This window comes from Myodes glareolus, chromosome 12, assembly GCF_982192425.1.
Source record: "Myodes glareolus chromosome 12, mMyoGla1.1, whole genome shotgun sequence".
NCBI lineage: Eukaryota > Metazoa > Chordata > Mammalia > Rodentia > Cricetidae > Myodes > Myodes glareolus.
In genome coordinates this window covers 21,739,312-21,767,142 of record NC_142037.1, presented here as the reverse complement: position 1 = coordinate 21,767,142, position 27,831 = coordinate 21,739,312, and the positions used below count along the sequence as shown (strand labels likewise).

Here is a 27,831-nt window from a genome sequence, read left to right as displayed (position 1 = left end):
AGTCTATGTTAACTTCTCATGGCTGATTACTGCCCTCCGTATCTTCAATGCTCAGGTCTGCTTTGCAAAATCCCTTCAACCACCACAATGCACTCTATAATTTGCTAGCAGCTCTTGGGCCAAAGACATTGCTGATGTGTTACTTCTGTGCTTTATGACTCACTTTGAACTCAAATCTGCTTTCTGTCTAACACACTTTCCATAGTATAAAATAAGAGGTCACTAGCAAAACAAAAACAAAAAGTGAGAAATGAGCACTAAAATGAGATATAGAGCCACATTTATTATACAAGAACATATTTCACTATAAAACGACAAACTTCAACAGCGCAAAACCTGACATTACTTTTATACCAACCTAATATTATACAGAGATCTTATACATTCTAGAATGTACTGCTTCACTGAGTTGTCATAACTGAGCACTATGTAAATAAGCATTATTAGCATGTACAATTAGTATGTATGAGGTCCTAGATTCAATCCCCAGCACTAACAAAATTAAAGTAATAAAGTGGAACATAAGACAACAATGTGGTCTTTTACTAAACAGCCACCAAAGAAAAAGAAACTCTAAGATTTCTCTATTTTCATTATAAGTAATAGAAAGAAAATATTCAAAAAAGAGGTAGGAAAGGGCATCCAAGAGGAAAAAAATAATAAACAGAGAGAACAGCTAGCTCAAAAATGCATTTAGTTTATTCTATGAGCAAAAAACAAAATCTCCAAAATTAAAAAATATTTTAGGTTCACAATTAGGTAGAAACTTTAACAGTAAATTAATTTTAAGGAAATTATTATCACATCATAACAACAACTGTCTCAAGAAGTGAATGATAAAAAGGAATAAATGTCACTTTTAAATATGTAGTCAAACACCTTTACTGTTTTGTGATTATTAAAAAAAAAATTCAAAACTAAAACTTATCCCTAGCACCATCAAAAAAGAAAAAAAAACCAAAACAACAACAAAAACTAAAATCTGAGGATGGAATACAGTGTTGGAGCACTGATGTAAAAGGCTATGAGTTTGATCTCTAGAAGGGAAAACAAACAACTTAATAAAACCTAACCTGAAGGTAACAGAGTATTTGTGTGTGTTAAACAAAAATTAAGCACTAATAATATCAAAGTAGTAAGTGGGGGAAATTTTCTTAAATACACAATAGAATGAAACACTGTTTTAAACTATGAAAGTGTGAACAGAGTGTTAAGACGTGTGTCCTCTGTGTGTTTATAACTTTGAACTTTAAAATTTAAATCATTCAAAAGCAATTCATTCATAATGAATCAAGTTTCTGAAATACATCAAAACCATTTTATGAAGCTACACCACTGAAAATACATGAAATCTCAATTATTTTACCTCTAACCAGGAAAGTATTCTTTAGCTAGTAGGATGATTTTCAGATATATCATTAATACTAATCATCTTCATAAAGTGAATGAACTACATCAGGTTCATCAAACTTCATCTCTCTCACAATTCAGGAGTCATGATATCTATCTTCGCATGCTTTAAAACTGTATCCATAATGAAGCTTTTACCACCGAGGTACTTTTCCATGTTATCAACATAGAAATTAATACTTTGTATAATATCTAACTTTCCCTTGGGTAACATCTGATGATACAAACTCCAACTAATCTTTAATTTCTTATCTAAAAAAGTAGTAGCCAGGAAAGGTGGTCCACATCTTTAATCCCAGCAGTTAGAAACAAAAAGAACTGCGATATCAAGGTCAGCCACTGCTACACAGTGAAACCCTGTCTCAAAAAAAGTAGTCAATGCAATGGGCCAAAGGTCATCATTACTAACTTTTAAAGTCTTTTGTAGGACACAACACAAGAGTTGTTCCACACCTCTGTTCTACAAAGAAACATTTACATGTGAACCTACATACACATAAAAGCAAAGATTTATAAAACACTAGCCAAATATTTAAAGCCACTACTGCTTTGCTCAATACTCACAACAGACTTATTAAATAAAAATTGGAGAAATATCTATTTTATGAAGCTATAAAACTGCAAATACATGAAAAGCCTAATGGTTGGTAGCACCTAAACTCTTAAGAAAAATAATAATAACTCTACTTCACTTTATAAAAAACAAGTAGAAAAGACAAAAACCATTTTAATGAACATCAGAAACAGGGCTAGGCATAAAGTATGCAAATTTAAGTAACAAAAAGAGTTAAATAGCCACCAAGAATTTTAAAAGACTACCCAAAGTAGTTCCTGCAATCAGAATGTGTTGTTACTTGCCTTGTAGTACCACTCCTGAAACTTCTTACAGCAGTCATCACTGCAGAAGTCTCTGAGAACCCCATCAAGCTCTTTAGTGGCTCCCTTCTTACACAGCTGAGAACAATAGTTGCACGTAACACATCTTAATCCTAATCGTCTTGCAAAATCTTGTTTGTATAATAGCTTGCAGCCTGAAAAATGTTACATTTTTTTAAAGAACACATAAAACGACAAATTTTAAACTGAGACAGATCTTTTAAGGCTAGTTACTTATTAGTTTCAGGAAATGCCCAATATATTCACATATAAAGTCCTCTTTCCCTCCTGGTTAAAAACATATGTGTATGTTCAGGTGCATGTGGAGGCCAGAGCTTGATGCTTGTTGTCTTTCTCAATTGCTCACCATCTTTTTTCCCCCAGACAGAGTCTCGCTGACCCTAAAGCTAGACTGGCTAGCCAGCAAGTCCCCAAAGGAATCCTCCTGTCTCTGCTCTGCAGTGCTGGCAGTACAGATGCCAAGCCTGACTTTCACAAGGATAATAGGGATCAGACTCAGCTTCATGCTGGGACAGCAAGCACTTTACTAACAGGACCTTTTTCCCAGGCCGTACAAAATGCTAACTAACACCAACCTCTAAAAATGTGAATAGAACATGGATTATTATATTAGAAAACATATCTATAACATGGGTTCAAACAATACTTTAAGACATTAAAATCTGTTAACACTTCAGAACTAATTCTTTTTGTTCTATTTAAATAAAATCACAAGGATACAGCAAATATGTTAGAAAAATGAACACAGAATGTTGAGAAGTTCTGACTAAATTTATAGACATTCTCTTTTTTTTTTCCCCAAGACAGGCTTTCATTATGTAGCCTTAGCTGTCCTGGAATACGCTCTGTAGACGAGGCTGGCCTCAAACTCAGAGATTCACCTGCCTCTGTCTCCCAAGTGCTGGGAGTAAAGGTGTGCACCACCATCACACGGTTTATAGACATATTCCTTAGAAAGCATTATACTTAAGTTTTCTAGATTCTTCCTATCAGCCTATTTTCATAGAAGAATTTTTCAGGGAGACACAACTGATTTTCTGACTTGTCTAGAGAAAATACTATCTACTTCTTTAATGAATACCTCTCTGTATATACTGCAAATATGTGCAAAGTATTTTCATATATCTAATTTACTATCTATACTATCTCTGAAGTTGAATAGGCCTCTGTATTATTACTCATGCTATTTCATGAAAGAAGAACAATTTATTAACATCTATGGAAACCCTATCTCCCCGTTAATAAGAAGCTCAAATTATAATTCTAACATATACAATGTTCTCATTGACCTAAATGTTTTAAAAGTTTTGTCCTATCTATGAATCTTCTGCTTTTGGAAGTTGGGACTCATCATTATCCTGAACTATAGCTCAGGATGGCTTTGAACTTTCAATCCTCCTTTCTTGTCAAACTTCTATGTTGTTAAGACTGTGGGCAACTGCTACCACACCTAACTGTACAGTTTTTAAAAAATACAAAGTTCTGCAATTATTGCAAATCATGTTTTATTTTTAAAATTACATTTATTTATTTATTTGTAATGTGTTTTGTGGCATCACCATGATACAGCATACACGTGACACTCAAGACAACCTGAAAGTGTCATTTCTTCCTATGATGTGGATACTAAAAATCAAAGGACCATTACCAGTCCTTAAGCTATTATATATCTTTTTCAGATTTTTTGTTGTTGTTTTTGTTGGGTGTTTTTTTGGTTTTGGTATTTTGGAACGATCTCTATGTAACCTTGGCTGTCTGAGAACTCAGTATGTAGATCAGGCTGTCCTGGAACTCACAGGTATCCAACTGCCTTTGCCTCCTTAGTATTGAGATTAAAGGAATGCCACCACATCTGGCCTTTATAAACAAGATTTGACTGATAGTAACACTAGGTATTTTGTTATTTATAAGTTCTAGCAGAAAACTAGGGTAACAGAGGGTTGAAAAAAATGTCACTTAAAAATAAAACATAAAGATTTACATACCTAACACTTTATTATCCATCTTAAGTTTGTAAGTCCTGCCACTATGAAGATTATGTTTCTAAGTATCAATTAACCATTTGATACACTCTGTATTTCATAAAACCCATGTAAGGTTTACAAAAATTTAATTGCTACAAGATCACTGATACATACATTAATACTCAATTATAATATTTAGACTTAGGAATTAGATTGTTCTTGCACAAAAATGCAAGTGATAGATTAATCAGCTCAGTATCATCATCAAATTAGTCATTTTCACTATAACTTCATGGTTACAGGTGAGATGTACCAATCATAACTAAGTAAAATTACCTTGCTTTGTTAAGTAATTCCTGTTTGTTTATTTGTTTTTCAAGACAAAGTTTCTCTGTTTAGCCCTGGTTGTCCTGGAACTCACTCTATAACCAGGCTGGCCTTGAACTCACAAAAATGCACCTGTCTCTGCCTCCCGAGTGCTGGGATTAAAGGCATGTGTCACCAATGCCCAGCAATCAGTACCTTTTAATATACATGTTCTATTGCATGTGAGAAATGAATAGGGAGATGCCAACTGAACTGAACGTCTGATTCTTCTGTCACTGACTGCTGGCATTTAGGGTTACTGAACTTTCTTCTTACTCCAAATTTGCTAAAGGAGTCCACAAGAAAGTATAAGCAAGGGACAGAGTCTTCAATGGAAAATAAAGATAAGCCCCAGCAAAAAAATAAGAGAAGGTGAAAGTAAACTTAGAGCAAAACTGTGCCAACTGGGAATACCAGTGACAACAAGCACCTAGAGACCACAACTACAATCCTCTTTACATCTCCAGAGACGTGAGTTAACAACTAAAGTTTATGTCTATAACCCGATTTCTGGTATGAGACCAGAAACTTTAAGTAGTGAAAGGACGTTTGTAAACATATTATAACAGAATCTAATGTGCCTCAGACACCATATACTTAGTTGTACCCACTATCCTTGCATGTAATTCCTTGCAGATCTCCATCGATGACCCTTATCTAAAATGCTTTTGATGAGAAGAATTTGAGATTGGGGGGATAGGGGCTGTGGGGTGTTTATTTATTTTCATCAGATGTACTTTAGCTTTCTTAACCTAAAAATCCAAAACCTGAAACTTCTGGAGAATCATGGGTTTCAGATTTTGAGGTCAGTGATGATCAATCTATATACTAAAGATGTCTGTAGCTAGGCAACAAGCTGGTAGAAGGCATGAAACTAACACAAAATATTCTTTGCTCTTGAAAATCAGTTTTCAGGCCACAATGTGCAAGTTTAGAGATGTCATGGTATCACAATGCTTTCTTTCATTTTATCCCCAAATTTCAAGAGGCCCAGAAGTCTAAATAGACACATGTAAAACAAAACAATTCAGCAGAAAATTAACCTATGTTTTGTTCAGTCTTATTAAAATTGTGTGCCTGTTCTGGACATCTGTAATTACACATTCTTTAAACATTTTGGCAAAAGGCATTATAGAGTAAACGTTATAAAGAATGAACACTGTATACACACTTGCCTTCACTACAGAACGGTCTCTTAACGCCGGAGAAATTTACTGTTTCATGAAGCGTCTTCTCCTCTTGGCAGTATTCGCAATACGTAACTATGCAATGCAACTTCTTATAATCATCTGAGCAAGTTTTGCTGCAGAACTGATGCACTTTGTTCTAAATGCACAATGAGAACTTTGGTAAGTAGAGAACCATCTCAAGACCAATCTTAAGAAATAAACTACTTTTACAATAAAACTATTTACTGTTATGATCTTTGGAAACACATTTCCAATAGGTCACAGACACCTAAACTAACCAGTTTGCTAAATATAAACATAACTCCACTAAATTCAGCATCATTAACTACCCTAAAAGTACTCCATGAGCAAGTGAGCAATCACTAACATAAAGTATAAGTCTGGGAAAACTAACTGAATTAGAGAAACAAAAAGGAAATAATGAAAAATACAAGTACAAAAATACGAGATACAACATTTTTAGTCAATGCAAGATACTCTTTGTTGAGTAGATTCCAACACACTCCTGATATACTTTAATAAAATCATTTATGTCCAAAATTTCAATTTCGTGCTATTCTACAGGATTAATGAAAAACTTGACACTAAGTTTCCTTAAGTGAAAAAATGGTTAATTATTATTTTTCCTGGATTAAAAACGACTTTTTAGACAATGAGCCAGGAATTAAGAACTAAAATTCAAAAAAATGTAACTTTTCTTCCAAATTATGGCACATATAAATTAAGTCTAAATCATCAGCTTAATTAATACATATCAAAGATATATGAAGACTAAAATAAGAAGATAAAACGATGCAGCAAACAACTCAAGTAGTTAAAGCAGTCATCAATGGAAAACTTCCCCGTTATGAATACAAAAGTCAAAAGGAGAAAAAAATGGCTGGGGGAACACAGGCACAAAAACAATCACGCAGAGACATACAGACAGAGACCACATGCACATGAAAAAGAACACAAAGAAATCAAAACTGCTAATCATGGACTGGAAAAGACCCTAAACTCACAGTCTCTGAGGGAGATGCTCAATCAATATGACAGTATCTCTTAATGGCATCTAACACTAAAGTTCTCTGTAAACAGAAGCAATATCGTATCACCAGAAAATTTAAGTAGCAATGATTTTCATCTGAAATTACCAAATTTCAATTTATAAAACATTTATTTCCTATATGATACTATTTGTATGCTTGTCAATGGATTTCTTCCTTCACTCCTTTGTCATTCCTTTATTTTCTCATGTTGGTCATTCAAAATTATTTGTTACTCGTTAGGTAGCTATTAGTCTAAAACTCATGACAAGACGCCAGTAAGAGTCTCAAAAGAATGACTAAATTTAACTAGATTAGAAAGAGCACCAAACAAAATAATAAACTATAGAATTTTACAGGTAGTAAAATAATAAACTTCCTCAGATTTCCAAAGTTTAGAAATCGTGAAATCTAATTCTAGATATCACTTTTCACCTCAGTGTTATTTATTTATTTATGATTTATTGTTATTTGTTTGTTTACTGGTTTTTAAAGACAGGGTTTCTTTGTGTAACAGCCCTGGCTGACCTAGAACTCGCTCTGCAGACTACGCTGGACTGGAAAGAGATCTGCCTGCCTCTGCCTCCTAAGTGCCGAGATTAAAGACATGTGCCGCCAAAACCCGGCTGAGTGTTACATTTTAAGTGTTGTGTGAACAATCACAAAACAAGCAGTCTGATTTTAATTCTACATCTTATTTAACTTTTAAGTATATACTTCATGTTCTACTTCTGACCATCCAATCCACCCAAAAACAGGTTAAAGAATGGCCAAAAGTAAACACTGTTCTTCTACACAGCAGTGAGCAGCCTGGATTATCTATCTATCCATCACTGTCCTCAAACAAACTTACTGTTCAGAAGTGCCAACAGCAAAAGAAAGAACATGGCAAAGTAAATTAACACACTAAAAAAGGTTAAGAGTGCTATGGGGAAAAAAAAAAAATCAAGAGTCACAGGCCTCTACTCTCTTATTAAAATAGAAGAGTCTTACTTACAAATTCTAATTCTACAAATACAGAGCACAAAGGTATTTATAGTTCAGATAATGAAAATAATGAAGAGAAACAGGAAAATAAGTCAAAAGATACTCAGGGTGAATGAGGAGACGCTATATATTCTATTACAAGTGTATTACTTCTTGTGTATTTGACTTCAATAAATTGCTTCACATTACATCTATCCTGCGGATTTCACTTCCACACAAGTATACATCAACAATACAATATATGAAACTTATTATCTACTAAGAAAGAGGTTTACAAACAGAAATGCTAGTTACTTTATTAGGTTCTCATCTTAACATTAGATAACACATGTAAGGAAACAAGACTTGCCTCCCATTCCAAGATTTCTGGTTTTGAACAAAAGGAATTTTTACAGTAGTTGCATTTCAATTGAATATCACTGGGTGCTACAAATTGGCCATTTGGAGATGACTGCATGCTTAGTGCCTAAAATAAAAAACAAAATACACTTAGTCTGACATGTATTTTTAGAACTTCTACTGTTAAGTACTATGAAAAGTCTAATGTATGCAGAAAGCAATAGTTTCTTTACTAATTATTTCCTTAGTACATAAAATGACAATTCTTAATTTTCCCTCAAAAATACACTATTGAAAAGCTCTGGGATGTGGCTCAGAGGCAGCATGATTTCTTAGCAAGTTCAAGGCCCTAGCTTCAATGCCCAGTACTGAAAAAAAAACCAAAAACACAAAAAACCTGTACTGTTAGCTTTACATCAAAATGTTTACCAAGAATTACCTAAAATAATGAAAAATAAGGAAAAACTACAGCTTATTTTTTTTCAGTTGAGAAAATAATAATAGGTTAGTTCTCCAAGTTCTGAACTACAAAACTAAAGCAAGGAAGGGGAATAAGAAGGGAGGGGAAAAAAGGAGGGAAAAGACAGAAGAAAGGAAACAAACCTGTACTGATCTTTCCAAAAATGAAATATTAAACTATTAATAATTTGCCCCCACTACATCACTCCCATAATCCTCACTCTAAGTCCTTATCAAGGAAAATATGCATGTATTACTTTTTAAAAAGGTAACAAAGCCAAGTGGTGGTGGTGCATGCCTTTATTCCCGACACGTGAGAGATAGAGGAAGGTGGGTCTCTGTGAACAAGGCCAGCCTGGTCTACAGAATAAGTGCCAGGACAGTAAGAACTACACAGAGAAAACCTGCCTCAAAATAACAAACAAAAAAAGTAAAAGCTGATAATCATACAGGAATAATTCACAGAATAAGACAGGAAGGATATATAAACATACATAGACTTGAATCTTTTTCCTTGATTCTTTGTGCGAGGCAGTCTCTGTGTAGTACTTGATGTCCCTGAACTAGCCATTTAGAGCTGCCTCTTGAGTGCTGGAATTAAAGGAGTAAGCAATCACCATGCCCAGCTTTTTTTTTTTATCTGAATCTTAACCTAAATACACTAATATTTATCATTCTTTTGGGTATGTTCTGCATCACATATACAGGTTAAACATAACCTTATGCATGCACCAAGAGGCTAATAAATTTATTCAAGAAAAAGCACAGGGAGAAACAATCACTTTTAAATACCATATTGTACAATACAAGTAAAGTTAGTTTAAAGAAAAAAAGAAAGGCCAGCCAGTGGTGGCGCAAGCCTTTAATTTAACCCCAAAACTTGAAAGGCAGATCCCTGTGATTTCAAGGCCAGCCATGTCTACAGAGTTAGTTCCAGGACAGTCAGGACTGTTTCAAAAAGAAACTGTCCCAAGAAAAAACAAGATGAAACAAAGAAAAGGGAGGGAGGGAGGGAGGGAGGGAGGAAGGGAGGGAGGGAAAAAAAGTAAAAGGATATTTTACGATCAGATGACTGAAATGTTACATCCTTTTTTACTACCTCATTGAACTTCATTTAGTCAAACATAACAAGTCCTTGAGCCACAAACTTGCAAGTGCCATAATGGATTTTCGAAGTTCCAAAACTCAGAAATAGCAAATTTTGCTTATAAGCTGTTTTGTTAAAATAGTTTTTTAAAAAAAAGAGTAATATTCTGTTTTCTTGGGTTTTTTTTAAGATTTATTTATTTTTATATCCATTGATGTCTGTGTGAGGGTGCCAGTGCCTCTAAAACTGAAGTTACAGACAACTGTGAGCAGTAATGTGGATGCTGGGAAACGAACCCGAGTCTTCTGAAAGAGCACCCTGTGCTCTCTCTTTTTTATTATGTAATTATTTTTATTGATTTTTATTGAACTCTACTCTACATTTTTCTCTGCTCCCCTTCCTGCCTCTCCTCTCCCCTTAAACCCTCTCCCATGGTCCCCATGCTCCCAATTTATTCAGGAGATCTTGTCTTTTTCTACTTCCCATGTAGATTAGATCTATGTATGTCTCCTTGGAGTTCTCACTGTTGTCTAGGTTCTCTGGGATTGTAACTTGTAGGCTGGTTTTTTTTGCTTTATGTTTAAAAACAATTTTTGAGTGAGTACATGTGATAACTGTTTTTCTGTGTCTAGGTTACCTCACTCAAAATGATATCTTCTAGCTCCATCCATTTGCCTGCAAATTTCAAGATGTTATTTTTTTTTCTGCTGTGTAGTATGTGTAAATATACCACATTTTCCTTATCCATTCTTCGGTCAAGGGGCATTTAGGTTGTTTCCAGGATCTGGTTATAACAAACAATGTTGCTATGAACATAGTTGAACAAATGTCCTTGTGGCACGATTGAGCATCAAATTATACAGCTTGCTTAAGAGATTAAAAAAAAAAATCACCTCTATATCAATGTTGTTTTATTTGCATATAAATGAGACAATATAAGGATGGGTATGTATATCCTTATCTGGATGTGTTACTCAAAGTTGTTTCTTAAAAACATTGGATGTTCACATATATAGCATCTAACTATAGCCAAGAGAAGTTTAAAGTAAACGTAAAAAGTAGGTAAATTGGCCATAGTGGCTCAAGCCTGCAATCCCAGCACTGTAAGTTTGAGAACAGGGTATGACTTCGATTCTTAACTAACTATAGTTGAGCTATACTGTAAAACACTTTCAAAAACAAGGGTGGGTAATAAAGTAGTGAAAACATCATCTATAAGTCTAGAATACCTAACATCAAAAGGGATAAAGGTAGTTTTATAGTTTTAGGATCTGAGAAGCAGCAGGCCATCATCCCTATTCTTCTCTTCATAAATTAATTATCCCTTTATTTATGGTTTTAAAAAATTAAACTATTAGAAAGATTATGCACCACTAAAGCAACTTGGCTTTAATTTCATAAATTGGCTTAATTTCACCTTAGAAAAGATTAGTGTTGAACAAGTTTATTATCTAATTTCAATGAGAGTGTAACTCACGAAAACAATATCCATTCACTTGACTGAATTTAAAAACCTCAATTTAAATGGTAGTTATTTGTAGTAACTACTGTAGCATACATATTTAAAAGATTATAGTTTCAGTTTTAAAAAGTTAACCTAGGAGCTGAAGAGATGGCTCTTAAGAGAACTGACTATTCTTCCAGAGGACTCAGATTCAATTCCCAGCACCCACATGGCAGCAGAGAAGTATCTATAATTCCAAGATCTGACACCATCACACAGATATATAGGCAGGTAAAACATCAATGCACATAAAATAAGAATAAATTAAAATAAAAAAATACGTTAACCTAGAGCACAGTACCTGGAATAAAATAGAACTGTTGGATGAATTAATTCATGAATCATGGCTTTCTTTATGCACTGATTTGAAATTCTCACATACAATAGGTAAACCTACTAGTGCTACCTACGAAATTCTTGAGTACCCTCTAAACTATTCCTTCAGAGTGGTCAACCAAATACTATCTTTTGATATTATCCACACACCAAATGTCTAAAAAAAAAAAAAAAAAAAAAAAAAAAACTATATCAAACAACCCAAGTTTTGAGGTGATTTTTTTTGTTTGGTTTTGGTTTGGTTTTAATTGTTGTTGTTTGTTTTGGGGGGAGGGACGGTGAGACAGGGTTTCTCTGTAGCTTTGGGCCCTGTCCTGGAACTAGCTCTTGTAGACCAGGCTGACCTCGAACTCACAGATCCACCTGCTTCTGCCTCCCAAGTGCTGGAATTAAAGGTGTGCGCCACCACCACCACCAGGCTAAACAACCCACCATTTACAAAAATCAATAATATCTCCCTGAATGAATCCCAGACTAAGTTAAGAGCTACTATAAGAAGTCTAAATCCCCTTTTTATAGTGCTCATTTCTAATTTGGAAAACAATATGCTTAATATTTCAAGGCTAAAGACACTGCTACTATCTAATAAGAAAAGCACTATACATCCAACACTGAATTAAATCCTATTAAAATTCATTTTCCTTCAAGCTCTGTATCACATCAAATCTATACAGAAGTTCAGCAAGGCCTTCTGTGACTTGTGATATATATAGCTCCGCCCAAAGAAGTAGAAAAGAAAAAAGTATATTATGATAATTGTTTTCTATATGCACTTTATGGGTAAGGGGGGGGGAGTAACAAACCTGAAATTTAGCCACACAACTGGAATTGCAAAAGTTATACAGTTTTCCATCAGGCATTGTGGCTTGGTATTGAGGTAAAGAGTTTCGCTTACAAAAATGGCAAATAATTCCCAAACCTAGAAGAAAAAAAAAGATGCATACCTGATTTTCTTAAAGAAAGATTTTCTGAAAATGTTAACTGATTTTTTTTAAATGGGTCTCTCTACAAATTATTCTCATATTATCTGTACCTTTAATTTTCAAGATATTTTCATCTTCAAAAAATACTGCCAGGGATTAAAAGAAAGCAAAAAAAAAGCTCTTGCAAAGGAACCAAGCTCTGTTCCCAGCACCCACAAAGCAACTAACCAATCTTAACACCAGTTCTAGATAACCAACCATTCACCCTCTTCAGACTTCTGTGAGCACTGCATATACACAAGTAAACACAGACAATGCCGGCAAAATACCTATACATGTAAAATGAGAATAAACATCTAATTATCTATAGTATACAAGGATACATAAAAATGTTTTAGATATTTTTGGGCTTAATAATAGTTTTAGCTAATCATATACAAATAAAGCCTCGCTAACTTTTAAAAATAAAAAAGTATGGAAATGGCCAAAATAATTTTAGGTTTGCAATAAAGAAGTTCAGTATGAGAAAATCAAACAGTTAAAACTATATAAAAATAAGATCAGCTATCTTTAATAAACAATTATGTCATTGAACTTTCCAAATACCTAAAACTTACTTTGTGACTTTGCATATTTTGTCTTGTGACTGTTCATGCAAGCAGTTGAACAATATGGCTCCATATACCCATTAGGACCTATGCACTGAGTCATGTCAAAAAATCTGCACTGTGTTCGGCAACCAGTACAAGTTGTCAGTTTTCCATATTTCTAAAATTTGAACATAAAAAGATAATTAAACACACACACACACACAAACACATACACACCCAGCTAGAACTAATTTCATAAGAGCAAAAGACAGAGGTCTATGGCGCCCAGGAAGGCCTCAAAACTTATGACCTTCTTTCCTTAACCTCACAAAATCTGGGATTGCAGAATATGCCATCATGCCTCACTCAAAGCATCTCCTGTCTTTTCAAAATGATTCATTATATTCTTTCTAAATGCAAACTAATTGTGCCACCAACTAAACTAGGTTCTAGCAAGCCACTTGTCATCTCACTCTCCTTCAAAAAACTGATTTTTTTTGTTGATTTTTGTTGATATACAGTTGAAAATCTAGGAAAGGCATAATAACTTTTCTGTGTGTACGTGGTTTTGGAGCTGTGTTCAAGACTGCATCTCTAAGAAACAAAAACAAAGAAAAATCTATGGCTACTAAATCTCACTGCCTGGAGGTGGGTTTTGGAGCGCAGAAGTTGAAAAAACAGATCAAGTTCTGGACAACTACAATTTGGAAAACAAAATAATCAAGGGCTCTGCACAGAAAAGACTGTGGCTACCTAACCACCAGTATCTCAAAAGAGGCCTTGGCTAAGAACTAATGAGTGCCTGTGTGAGAAGGACAGACCTGAAAGGAACTGACAGTAGTGCTGCATGTTTCAATTGAGACTGCTGCATCTACAAAGTTGAAGCAGGAAGGTAGGCTACATAATGTTACTCTGTCTCAAAAATACAGCACCAACAAAAAACAGCTCAAAATGGAGCACGGAGAGAAGGAAATAATATATACAGCCTCAGTGGTAAGAAACATCGACAGCAGGAGTCAGATGTATGAGAGAAGCATTAGTCTAGGTAAGCAACACCGAAACAGTATCTGAGAAGAATTGTCTAATGACACAAAAGGATTTTCTGACAAATAAAAGACATGAAAAATTTAGAGGACTTGAAAAATCTATCTCTTGGAGAAAATAAAAACATTCATCATCTGATATAATTTAAGAGAATAAATTTTAATAATTACTTAGACAACTTATTATGTTAAAATACACTTAAATGCTTGAAAATGGATGCAACATTGTGACATTTGACACCAGGAACTTACAAAGCATAAGATAACTAATTCCCACAAGCTGTCCTCTGACCTTCATATACCCACAATGTGAGCACAAGCCCACATACATATACACAAACATGAAATTTTTTTTTATTTAAATGAGTCTTCAATTTCACCAACATTCCTCCTTACCTCAGGCTGCATTAAGAAAGAATCCTGCATGTGATCTCGAACTTCCTTCAGGAAACTTGGATGACTACCTACCTAAAACATTTTAAAAGATTTTGTAAGTACATGAAGAAAAGCTTACAGACTGAAAATAAATATCTATAAAAGCTGCTTCAATGATTAACTAATTTAAAACCTTCTACTAACTTTATTTTTTAAGATTTATTTTATTTATTATGTATACAGTGTTCTGTCTGCATTTTTGCTTGCAGGTCAGAAGATCTCATTATAGTTAGTTGTGAGCCATCATGTGGTTGCTGGGAATTGAACTCAGGACCTCTGGAAGAGCAGTAAATGCTCTTAACCTCTGAGCCATCTCTCTAGCACCCCCCCCTCCTAACTTTCAAAGGTACATTTTCTGTTCTGCGCTCACTATTTAAGGGGGAGAGGGGGTTGATACAATGATAAAACATTATGATAACAATGTGAGAAAGATTCAACCCTCCATATCCTGGCTGCATTAAAGAACCAATGCCTGTTCTTTAATGCTAGATAAGCACTCTAATATTAACATCCCAAACACACACATACACACAAAATAGGGAATAAGAGCCCTAGACTACAAAATCACATTTAAGTTTAAAAAAAAAAAAGGCAATCACATCACCAAAAGCAAAGTTGAAACTTTAAAATTAGTAAAGCAATTGGGTAATTAATGTCAAAACCCAAATTACAGATGTTAGAATTATCTGACAAAGATTTCCTAAGTAGCCATCCTAAAAATCCTTCAATAGTTATAATATGCTTGAAGAAGAAATAAAGTAGATGCTCTCAATTTAAAAACAAGAAAAGGAGCCAGGTCTGGTACTGCACACCTTTAATCCCAGCACTTCAGAGACTGAGGTAGGCAAATCTCTGGAAGTTCAAACTGGAACCAAGGCTATATAGTAAGACCCTGTCTCAAAAAACAAAGAAATAAATATATATAAAAAAAACTAAAGAATCAGAGAACTGTAAGACAATAAATAGAAACTACTCTGTGCTATCTTTGGAGTTGTGGAGGAATAAGAAAAGAAGACAGAGTTCTCCAAGAAATATTGCCTGGGGACTGAAGAGATGACTCAGAGGTTAAGAGCACTGGTTGCACTTGCAGAGGTTCTGAGTTCAATTCCCAGCAACCACATGGTGGCTCACAACCATCTGTAATGAGATCTGATGCTCTCTTCTGGTGTGCAGGCATGTGTAGGCAGAGCATTGCATACTAAATAGATAAATAAATAAATAAATAAATAGTAAATATACAGAAAATAAATAAATCTTTTTAATAAAAAAGGAAAAATAAGAAGAAGCCTGACAGTGGTAGCACATGTTTTTAATTCCAGAAGAGGCAGGACCAGCCTAATCTACAGAATGAGTTTCAGACAGTCAAGACTACACAGAGAAACTCTTATCTTGAAAAACTAAACAAAAAGAAAACAGGCAAACAAAATGTAAATGTTCTACTACTGAACTCCAGCGTATCACTATAATCTCAGCATAGAGAAAAGGAAATAAAGATTAAAACACAAAAAATGGTAAAACAGAGGGGCTGGAGAGATGGCTCAGTGGTTAAGAGCATTGCCTGCTCTTCCAAAGGTCCTGAGTTCAATTCCCAGCAACCACATGGTGGCTCACAACCATCTGTAATGAGGTCTGGTGCCCTCTTCTGGCCTGCAGACATACACACAGACAGAATATTGTATACAAAATAAAAAATAAATATATATTTAAAAAAAAATTAAAAAAATGGTAAAACAGAATAAAAAAAAATCAATGAAAGTTGATATTCAAAAAAATAGGTCAGACCTGTAGGCAACATGGCTATAACCCCAGCTATTCAGATGATTGAAACAGATGGGTTGCTATGAATCTGAGGTTAGCCTGCACTACACACAGAGACCCTGTCTGAAAGAATGAAAGAGAGAGAGAGAGACAGAGAAGGGACTGGAGAGAGGAATAAATAGGTGAGATCACTAGCTATTTCTTCAGAGGATCCAGCTTCTGTGGGCATCAGGCATGAAAGTGCTGTGCATAGACATACATATAGGCAAAATACCCAATACACAAAATTAAAATTATGGCAGATGTCTGAAGAAAGCAGCTCACATAGTAAAGTGTTTTTCAGCAATTATAAGGATACAAGTTTAATCCCCAGCATCTAATTTAAAAAGCTGGGTATGGTGGTGGCATACATTTGTAGCCCCAGTGCTGGGGACTGTAAATGGATAGATGCTCTGGAACTCTGGAGCCAGTCAGTCTAGCCTAATCATGAGCACCCAATCTCAGGACAAATGCCTCAAACGCCAAGGTGACTAAATAACACACAAGACTAATCTGTGACATACATACATACATACATACATACATACATGCATCCACACGCACCTATGCCATCTCTAGCCCCCCAAAATACATCAAAAAAGAAAATGGAAATTATAGAAAAAGGGATACAACTCAGTGGAAAAGCATCTGCTTAGCATGTGTAAGGCCCTAGGTGCAGAAAAGGGTGGAGGGATAAGCAAGATAAAGAACATACATATACCTTCTCCTAAATTAACAAGACACAAAGGTTTGGAACCTGACCAGAGAATGAGAAGAAATATATAGAGGCACACCATTATAAATACAGTACTTCCACCACACAAATACAATCAATGTAAATAACCGAAGAGCATAGATAATTAAAATACAATAAACAACATAGGAATGGTGATATACGTCTACAATCCCAGTACTTGGGAGGCGAAGGCAGGAGATCAAGTTCAAGGCCAGCCAGAACTATGAGTTTTGTCTTAAAACAGAGCAAAATAAAGACAATGTAGTAAGAATTTTGAACATCTTTGCTTTTATTATTATAGACAGAAATGTGCACTCCCTTCAATCCAATTCCTACTTTGAAACTCTAACTTCTAATGAAATTGTGATGTATTGTTATGGCTAAACAAGGTCATGGGGCGGGGATATACTCTACTAAACCTGGTTTCCCTTTAAGAAGAGAGAAAGACAAAGCAAAAACAGTTGTAGAGAAGTAGGAAGTAAAGAAGAGGCAGCACCAGAAACCTGAACTGTCAGAATGTCAATTACTATTAATTAAGTCAGAGTCCATGATATCTAGTATATAGGATCCCTAAAGAACTAATTAAATATTAATCTAATCATGTTTTCATAATTTAACTTTTAATAATGATTTCATAAAATTACGATAAAATGTACTATGCTTCCATAAGGAATGAAAAAGATCAATCCATGTACTGATAGGGAATGAGTTCAGAGACATATATGGCAACATATATGTTAAGATATCTTCTGCTGCCAGGCAGCGGTGTGCACACCTTTAATCCCAGCACTCAGGAAACAGAGGCAGGTGGATCTCTGTGAGTTCGAGGCCAGCCTGGTCTACAGAGTGAGTTCCAGGAGAGGCTACAATGCTACAAAGAAGCTGTCTAGAAAAACCAAAACAAACAAAAAGAAAACCTCAAAAAAAAAAAAAAAGATACCTTCTGTTTAAGAAAAAGATAAACTATTTGGCTGTTTCCTTAAGTTTCCAAAAAATATACAAAACAAAGACTAAAAAGTACTACCTAAAACTAATACAAAGGAATCAAGGAGAAACAAAATAGTAGCTAAACTAAAGCTAAGCTTAGTATGCAAATTTTATGTCTAAATGTATTTGCAAAGTCAAATTAGAGGGCTAAAACAGGAAATTAATCTAAAAGCTGAAACACAAAGGTAATCATGCCCAACTCAAATTCTAACAATTTGAAATTCCCTCTCCAAATCCCCCCCAAAAATAAAATTCTAAAGAATTATACTAGATCACAAGTTAATTTTTAAAAACCTACATATTTCTTACTTCATTTGAGTTTAGCCATCTTCATATAGAGAAAATTATGGAATTAAATGAGATTCCAAAATAAATAAGGCTAAATGCTCCTACAATGCTTCCAAACTCACCCAAAATACCTGGGGTTTTAGCACGTGAGTTACCTGTTTGTATTCACTGACACAACTCTGACAGCAAAATCTTTTCTGCTGACCATCAATCACCAGAACATTATTTCCAGCACCTTTACTGGGCAAATATTCTCCACACTGTTCACAGCAATTCATTATTAGACCATTGGCCATTCTATATCTATTGAAGCAGTGGTCACTGCATAGCTTATGAGTCATATTTTTGAAACTAACTTCATGGCGAATCTAAAAGAAAAACAAACAGAATTTTAAGAGTGTATCTGTTTTCAAATACCTAAAAATCTTAATCCAACAGCAACAAGAAGGCTAATTTGAGTAAAAGGAAAATCAAAATACATTTTCTGTCTCTGAACTGTTTATATACACAAAAACATATGAACACATGCATCACACTATAGAAAATGAATGATCATAGGGATTATCACTATAAACCTCTCTAAAAATAAATTAAAAACAACAGAAAGCCAGGTGGTGGTCCTGCACATCTTTAATCCCAGCACTTGGGAGGCAGAGGCAGGCAAATCTCTGTGAGTTAGAGGCCAGCCTGTTCTACAATACCTAGATCCAAGACAGGCACCAAAGTTACAGAGAGAAACCCTGTCTCGAAAAACCAACAGAAAAACCACACTTTCATAAACAGACTTAATATAAATCCTTAGGCAACTCCAAAAGAAATGATAAAGTATACTGCACTAGGCAAGGAAGAAAAAAAAGTCAGTACTACTAACAATTCAAATAAAGAATGCATATATAGGTTACTTTAATATCATAATAATGTGGATGAATTTTGGAAATTCTTCCATTTCTATTTGCCTGTTTCTGTTTCTTGTGTAGTTACCCATTTGTATAAATAAACATATTAGACCAATAAAAAGGGGAAAGCACAATCATAATGCTATGATTCTTTTCTGTCAACCTGATGAAATAAAGTAATTAATTCTTCCTGAGTCAGCTTTCTTGGAAGACAAGGATTACATAATGGAATACTCTAAAAAGTTTATATATTCTCACTTCTAAGGACTCAGGCACTAATAAAAGAGTAGGGGGAAATGGTCAACATCCGAAATGATCTCGCGTGAGAGCAAGTGAAAACTACAAACCTCGGTGAGTTTGCCACAGATTGTGCATCTCGATTTATTTAGAGCTCCTTTAGCAGGACTCTGCTTGTCCTCATAGAGAGACAGGCAAGATGTACTACAAAATTCTTGGAAGGATTCACTTGAATCTACTTGAGCAACAATTGTTCCTTTCATTGTAGTTATATCTCTGAAAAGCAAGAGGTACAACTTAAAGTTTCATTTCAAAAGTAACTAAAAATAAAAGTTTTAACTCATCTTTTTTAATTTTCACAGACTAACTCACGGAAATCAAACATCATCTTTAGATTCAGGAGATCACTTTTAATATAAAATATGTACTCTTGGAAAAAAAGATCAAAAAGTCGCCGGGCAGTGGTGGCACACCCATTTAATCCCAGCACTCGGGAGGCAGAGATAGGTTCTATGAATTCGAGCCCAGGCACGGCTATAGAGCGAGTTCCAGGACAGCCTCCAAATTTACAGAGAAATGATGTCTCAAAAAACGAAAAAAACAAAAAATATTAAAAAGTCAAAACAGCCAGACAGTGGTGGGGCACGCCTTTAATCCCAGCACTCGGGAATTAGAGGCAGGCAGTTCTTTGTGAATTCGAGGCCAGCCTCTACAAAGCAAATGCCAGGACAGGCAAGAAAGATACACAGAGAAACCCTTTCTCAAAAAAAAACAAAAACAAAAGTCAAAATATTTGATTCTGTCACTTATACTTTATCTTCACATGCACTAACAAGGCTTTAAGATAATGGAAAAACTAAAATTACCATAGTTGCATTAAATTAAAGTCAAAGACTAATTTATTTCAACTGATAATACCAGTTCAAGTCCCCTCCCCAACTAATAGTCAAGCATAAGACTCCTAGATTATAGGAATTTAACATCAAGAGAGACTACACAAGTATTTTCTACTTAAATGCACCACTTGCCAGGCATGGTGGCTCACATCATTAATCCAAATACTTAGATGGGGGAAGGGCTGGGGAGAGCTTGGGGGAGTGGGATGGTTGAGATGAAGGAAGAACGGATATGGGAGCTGGGAAGAACATATCTTAATTAAGGGAGCCATTTGGGGATTGGAAAGAGGCTTGGCTCTAGAGAGGTTCCCAGGTGTCCACAGGGATGTCCCCAGCTAGGACCCTGGGCAGTGGAGGAGAGGGTGCCTGAACTAGACATAGTCAGACTGATGACTATCTTGAATATCACCATAGAACCTTCATCTGGCGACAGATGGAGATAGAGACAGAGACCCACATTGGAGCACTGGACTGAGCTTCCAAGGTCCAGTTGAAGAGTAGGAGGGAGAATATGAGCAAGGCAGTCAGGACCACGAGGGGTTGGTCCACCCACTGAGACAGTGTGTCTGAGCTAATGGGAACTCAAAGCCAGCTGGACTGGGACTGAACGAGCATGGGATCAAACTGGACACTCTGAATGTGGCTGACAATTGGAGCAGACTGAGAAGCCAATGACAATGGCACTGGGATTTGTTTTTACTGCATGTACTGGCTTTTTGGGATCCTAGTCTATTTGAATGCTTATCTTCCTATGCCTGGATGGAGGGGGGAGGGCCTTGGACTTCCCACAGGGTAGGGTATCCTGCCCCCTCTTAGGACTAGAGGGGGAGGAGGGAGGATGAGTGGGAGAGAGGGAGGGAAATGGAAGGAGGGGACGAAGTAGAAATTTTGAATGGTATTATTTATAAAGCAATAAAAAATAAAAAAATATTTAGATGGTGGAGGTAAAAAGCATCAGGAGTTCAAGGTCCTCAGTATACAGTCAACCTAGATTACATAAGACCCTAAATTATAGAACAAATTAATGTATAAATAAATAAAATGATGAGTAAATACAATGAGGAGGCATGCACCTGTAAGCCCAGTACAATGGAGAAATAGTGTGACTGCCATAATTTTGACGCTAAAATGTCTTATAAAGTTCTAAGATAGCCTGGACTACAAAGCAAGACATCTCAATAAATAAACAAACAAACAAATAACACACCAAAAAAACAAAAATAATACTATTGACTTTAAATTTCTAGACTATTACAGCATTTAAGCATGATGTGAAATAATCTAAACACCATAGAACAATTGCTTTTGTCCTTGGATTTACTATAAGAATAAAACACTAAGTCCTTATCAGAAGTTCAATATACCTAAAACTAGTTTCAGATTTGGGCAGCTCTAAGAGAGTACAAAAAAAAATCCACTTGACCCTCAATACAATATATCATCCAGTTTTGTTTGCAATCATTGAAAACAGATCTAAAATAGGACAGAAACTCTTATTTTTAAGAATACCTTAAAAAAAAAAAGTACCTGGGTCATGAAATTATATTTTGACAACAGTCAAAACAAATACTCAAATATTTGTCAATTGAAAATAACCACAACCTAAAGAGTATAAAATGAAGCTCATTTTAATATAGAATATATCATATCTGTATCATAAGTGTAAGCACATAACTTTCTAACATTAAGCTATATTCTTACAATTAATAATGCATTTAGTAGTAGAGTGCCTCTATAAGGTGAGGCTCTGGGCTTGATCCCTAGCACTGTAAATAAAGAAAAAAGTAAATCAACATAAATATATTTATATTGTCATTATACTAAATATTCATATTTTTGCAAGGGACTCATTGGAAATGACAGTCAAAATTGCAAGCGCCTAAACAAATCAGTCCAAAACCTACCAAATAGGAAGCCCAATTTATAAGCCACCAGACTTTCAAAGTAGCTTACAAATTTTAAAACATGAATGAATTCATCTCCAAGTGTTTCAATGAAATTTCTAAAAAAATTTTATGATCATTATTCAACCACATGGAATGGTATGAAAGGTTAATCTTACTTTTTACACATAACACAGAGTTTCTTTGGAGCAGGTTTATGAGAGAAAGAAGAAAGGCAGGTGGTTGAACAAAAGAGGTGAGCTGATCCTTTTCGTTGGTAAGCTGTCTGCCCCTTCTGCAGAGGTTTCTTACAGTTTGCACAAGTGACTTTAACTGGTTTAGTGGGCTGTTGTTGAGCAGAAGGCTGGAAAATCTGTTTAGGAAGTGAGGCCACTGGTGATAAAGAATCCACCCCTTGCTGTTTCTGGTTACGAGGAAATGATGCTGATTGGGAGATCCAGGAATCTAAAACAAAATATGGAGAAAAGAATAATCAAATAGGTATTTATAGACATAGAACTTTATTAGCAAAGAAATAGTTTTACTTTTCTAGTATGCCAAAGTTTATAATATTAATTAAAGCCACATGTGACGGCTCATGCCTATAATCAACATTTGGGGAACTGACACAGGAGTCCCACAAATTCAAAACCAGCCTGAGCTCTAAAGTAAGACCCTGCCTCAGATGCTAATTTTTTTTGTTGTTTGTTTGGTTTTTTTTTGGGGGGGGGTTGTTGTTGGTTTGGTGTTTTTTTTGTTTTTGTTTTTTAAAGACAGGGTTTCTCTCTGTGTAACAGTCCTAACTGTCCTGAAACTAGCTCTTGTAAACCAGGTTGACCTCAACCTGACAGAGATCCAGCTGCCTCTGCTTCCCAAGTGCTGGGATTAAAGATGTGTGCCACCACAGCCTTGCATGAAGCAACAATTTTTCAGAAGTAGAGCATCTGTGGGTAAGATTGTCTGCTTTCTAGAAACAATACATTATAGTCTTAAAAATGGCAAGACAGTAAATTTATTTAAATTGTTCTCATAAAAAGAAAGTATATGGTGTGATGTGTTATCAGTTTGATTTAGCCATTTCACAATGGACGCATATACCTAATCAATATGTTCTACATGATAAAAGCATTTTTTTCTGATAGTCAATTTAAATAAAAAAGAATGGCCAGGCAGTGTTGGAGCACGCCTTTAATCCCAGCACTTGAGAGGCAGAGGAAGATGGATCTCTGCAAACTCGAGGCAAGCCTGGTCTACACAGTGAGTTCCAGGACAGCTATTACTGTTGCACAAAGAAACCCTGTCTCGAAAACTAAAAAGAATGGAGCTGAAGAGATAAGTTGGTAATGTACTTGCTGCACAAACATGAGAATCTGAGTTCAATAGAACTCATAGTTTTTATTTTTTTCTTTGCTTGCTTGTTTGTTCTATTTTGTTTTTTAAAAAAGCAAGCCAAGTGGGTAGAGAGGTGACTTGGAGGTTAAGAGCACTGGCTGCTCTTCCAGAGGTCCTGAGTTCAGTTCCAGCAACCACACGGTAACTCACAAGTACTAAAATAAGATCTGGCAGGCAGAACAATGTATACATAATAAACAAACAAATTTAAAAAAAAAAAAAGCCATATGGTGATGCGTGCCTTATCCCAGCAGTAAGGAGGCAGAGGCAAGAAAATCTCTGAGTTCAAGGCAGCCTGGTCTACAAAACAAGTTCCAGGACAGCTAGGACTGTGACTTTCGGGGGGGGGGGGGGGTAAGTAAGGTACACACTCCTAATTCCAGTACTGAGGCAGAAACAGATTCCAAGTGTTCACTGGCCAGCCAGCCTAGTCGACTTAGTGAGCTCCAGGCAAATCCTGTCTCAAAGAATAAGATGGACAGTGACTGAGGAACAATACTCAACATTAACCACTGGCATCCAAAAAACTGCACACGAACCCTCCACAAACACCCGTTCACATACACACAAGGCAATAAGTAAAAATAAATTTGCATTCTGCCCCTTCTAAGATTGGTGTACCACTTAGAAAAATGTGTTTTACTCTTCTTTAAACTAGAAATAGCACCAAACATTAAATGTGATAATACATGTAATAAAGCTCAGTGACTAGCATACAGGAAGCACTAAAAAATATGTCACTGGGTATGAGATAGGAACTGCAGAGAAGCCCTGTCTTGAAAAATCAATAACCAGGCATGCTAGCAAAACTTGGAGACTTCTTGACCAACAAAAACATTTAAGAGTGATTTCTTGGTTCTGATCCATTCTATCAGCCTAATGATTTCAAGCAATTACACACTTTTTTAGTCAGATTTTATTTCTACTTAATATTACAATATTAATGCTCTTCAATCTAAAAAAGATGGTGATGTAGCTCAATTGGTAGAGTGCTCCCCAAGCAAGCATAAAGCCCAGGCTCAGTCCTCAGCACCACAAAACAATAGGCACAGTAACACAAGTTTGTAATCACAACGTGTGGAAGGTTAGGAACAGAAGAATCCAAAGTTCAAAGTCATGGAGTTGTAGCAATAACTCAGCTGTTAAGAATACTGCTCTTATCTGGGCAGTGGTGGTGCACACCTTTAATCCCAGCACTCAGGCAGAGCTCTGTGAGTTTGAGGCCAGCCTGGTCTACAAGAGCTAGTAGGACAGGCTCCAAAACTACAGAGAAACCCTGTCTCAAAAAGTCAAAATAATAATAATAATAAATAAATACCACTGCTCTTACAGAGAATGAGGGTTCAGGTCCCAGCACCCACATGGTGAATAGCATTCATCTGTAACTGGTCTCCATGATATGGGGCATGTACATGGTACACATACATATATGTAGGCAAAAGCTCACACATTAAATAAAAAAATAAAAGAAAAATTTTTTTAAAATTCAAAGATATTATTGACTATATAGTGAATTTTGAAGACAACCGGAGCAATGTTACTCTGGCAGATAGATGATTTGAACGAACAATGTCCTCATGTATTTAAAGACTTGGTCCCCATCTGGTATAACTGTTTAGAGAAATTATGGAATTTTTAGGATGTGTAGTCTCCTAAAGTAAATAAATCACTGGGGGAAGACCTCTTAAGAGTTCATAGCTTCATCCCACTTCAAGCTCAAACTGTACTTCCTGCCACCATACCTTCCCCATCATTTTCCCCTCTGGAACTACAAGCCAAAATAAACTCTTTAAGTTGATTGTGCTCATTGTATTTGATCACAGATCAACAAAATACCTAAAATGCCGTCTTCAAAGACAAAACTTTAAACTCAGCTTGGTGGTGCATACCTGATAAGCATACCAGAGGCTTAGAGCGACCCAGTGTAGCAGATTAAAACTAGGCAAGAAGATCTTCAGCTAGTCTGAGATGATACATATGAACATATAGAACAAATGAACATACAGAAAAGACTGTCTTAATTAAGATATACAAACACACATATATATTTTTATATTTAAAGAATAAACAGTACATTCTGGAACTGTTTTCTTGCTGTCATCAGGGTAACTGAACAGTCTTAATAAATGGATTAAAAAAAAACCACATATATGGAGCTGAACACATTGCTAGGTGGTTAAGGGCACTTTCGGCTCTTCCAGATGAACCAAGTTCTAGTCTTAACACCCATGGCAAGAAGCTCACAACTGCATGTAGCACCAGCTCATAGGATTAGAAATGCTCTGATCTCCTCAGACACTCCCACATTTACAAAGACACAAACACAAATACAAATCCTTAAAAAAAAATACAAAAAACAAAAAAAGCCAAAATCACTGGGCAGCGATGGTGCATGTCTTTCAGATCCCTGAGTACCAGGCCAGCCTGGTCTAGAGTGAGATCCAGGACAGCCAGGGCTACAGAGAAACCCTGTCCCAATAAACAAATAAACATGCATACAAATAAATGACAATAAAATGCTTAAGCATGTTAAGCTTAAAGAAGAGGACTTAAGAACAGTGCTGGGACCCACATCTTTAACACAAGCTTCAGGAGACAGAGGCAGGCAGACCAAGAGTTCCAGGCCAGCCAACAATACAAAGTGAGATCCTGTCTCCAAAAGCATACTTTATAAACAAGGGCATCTATTTTATACTTACTTAGGGGAAATGGTGCTTTAATATTTTATTTGGTTTCATGACTGTAGAAATAATGTATTTCTTTAAATAACAGTCCTTATATTTCTCTACTTCCAGGTTTTCACTTTCTCCAATATTTAAAAACATTTTAGGAATAGACACGAATGGTAATTACTTATCTAAGCCCTCAGTTTTATATAAACAGATGAAGGGGCAACCACTACATTTTCCCAAATAACACCAGTAGAAGAACTGGTATAAACAGCAGGCTTTTATAACACTTTAAGTCAGGGTGGCCTCAAAGACTCTCTATGTACTTGAGACTGACAATGAATTACTGATCCCTCCTGCCTTTAGTCCCCAATACTAGGAATACAGATTAACATTACGGTACCTAGGTAGTTTTTCTACTATTAATCTATTCTTCTCTATTACTAATGAAAACAGTCCCAAAATGCAAGAGCTAATTAAAAACTACATCAGTCTGATTATATTTTAAGTTTATTTTTTAACAACTAGAAGAAGTCAGCTCTCCTCTTCTACCATGTGAATTCCAGGAATGGACCTCAAGGCTTGGTGGCATGGGTATTTTTATTCACTGAGCTATCTTGTCAGTCTCTACATTTTTCTTAAGTACATCTTGCATATCTTTATATAATAAATAGTATACAAATAGTAGATAATGTTATAACCCATCAATATTCCTGAAGAAAAGTATAACAAAATACATACACAGATTACTAAGAGTAATTAAATTTTAAAAACTAGAATTAAACAAGAATATCAAGAACTTGACATGAATGTGTATCAAACTTTAAAAACTATTGTGGGGGCTGAAGGATGGCTCAGCAGTCAAAACCACTTGGTGCTCTTCTAGGACTGGAGTTGCAATACCCAGAACCCATGTCAAGAGGTTAACACCTACCTATAACTTCAGCTCCAAATGATTTGATGCACCCTCTGACCTCTACAGGCACTTGCAAACACACACATGCACATAACAAGACAAGCACGGAAGGCATAATTTTTTTTCTTTTAAAAAAAATAATGGCTGAACGGTGGTGGCACATGCCTTTAATCCCAGCACTCAATAGGCAGAGGCAGGCAGATCTCTGTGAGTTCCAGGACAGCCAGGGATTATTATACACAAAGAAATCCTGTGTCGAGGGGAAAAGAAAAAAAAAATACTAATAAATACACAGTGGCAATATAAACTTGTAAGAGTGTTCTGGAAAGCCACACGGCACTATGTTTTAAGTCAAAAATGCTCAAGCTGGGACTATGGCTCAGTAGAGTCTGTACAGCAGATCCCTAACACTGCAAAACTTAAGGATGAGGAAGTGAGATGGCTCAGAGATAAAGGCACTTGTCAATAAGTCCCAGGTTCAACAAGACCAAAGGAAAGAAAACCTAACTCCCACATGTTTTGTCTGTGACCTGGCTAATTTTATGTTAACTTGACAAACCAAGCTCAAGTTATTTG

At 35.7% G+C, this 27,831-nt stretch overlaps 1 protein-coding gene across 4 annotated transcripts in view; it reads right to left on the bottom strand.

The window, feature by feature from the left end:
* The window catches only part of LOC125405445 (zinc finger MYM-type protein 2), a 73,818-nt gene that overhangs the window by 26,678 nt on the left and 19,309 nt on the right, over nucleotides 1-27,831 (bottom strand). For all 4 annotated transcript variants that reach the window (XM_085698570.2, XM_085698574.2, XM_085698571.2 and 1 more), the window contains 9 exons: nucleotides 22,458-22,743; nucleotides 19,610-19,775; nucleotides 18,522-18,734; nucleotides 14,520-14,591; nucleotides 13,108-13,258; nucleotides 12,371-12,486; nucleotides 8,192-8,308; nucleotides 5,813-5,963; nucleotides 2,269-2,441 (listed from right to left, as the gene is read on the bottom strand). In XM_085698570.2, coding sequence (XP_085554696.1) covers nucleotides 2,269-2,441; nucleotides 5,813-5,963; nucleotides 8,192-8,308; nucleotides 12,371-12,486; nucleotides 13,108-13,258; nucleotides 14,520-14,591; nucleotides 18,522-18,734; nucleotides 19,610-19,775; nucleotides 22,458-22,743 — 1,445 coding nt within the window. The remainder of the gene's footprint in view (nucleotides 1-2,268; nucleotides 2,442-5,812; nucleotides 5,964-8,191; nucleotides 8,309-12,370; nucleotides 12,487-13,107; nucleotides 13,259-14,519; nucleotides 14,592-18,521; nucleotides 18,735-19,609; nucleotides 19,776-22,457; nucleotides 22,744-27,831) is intronic.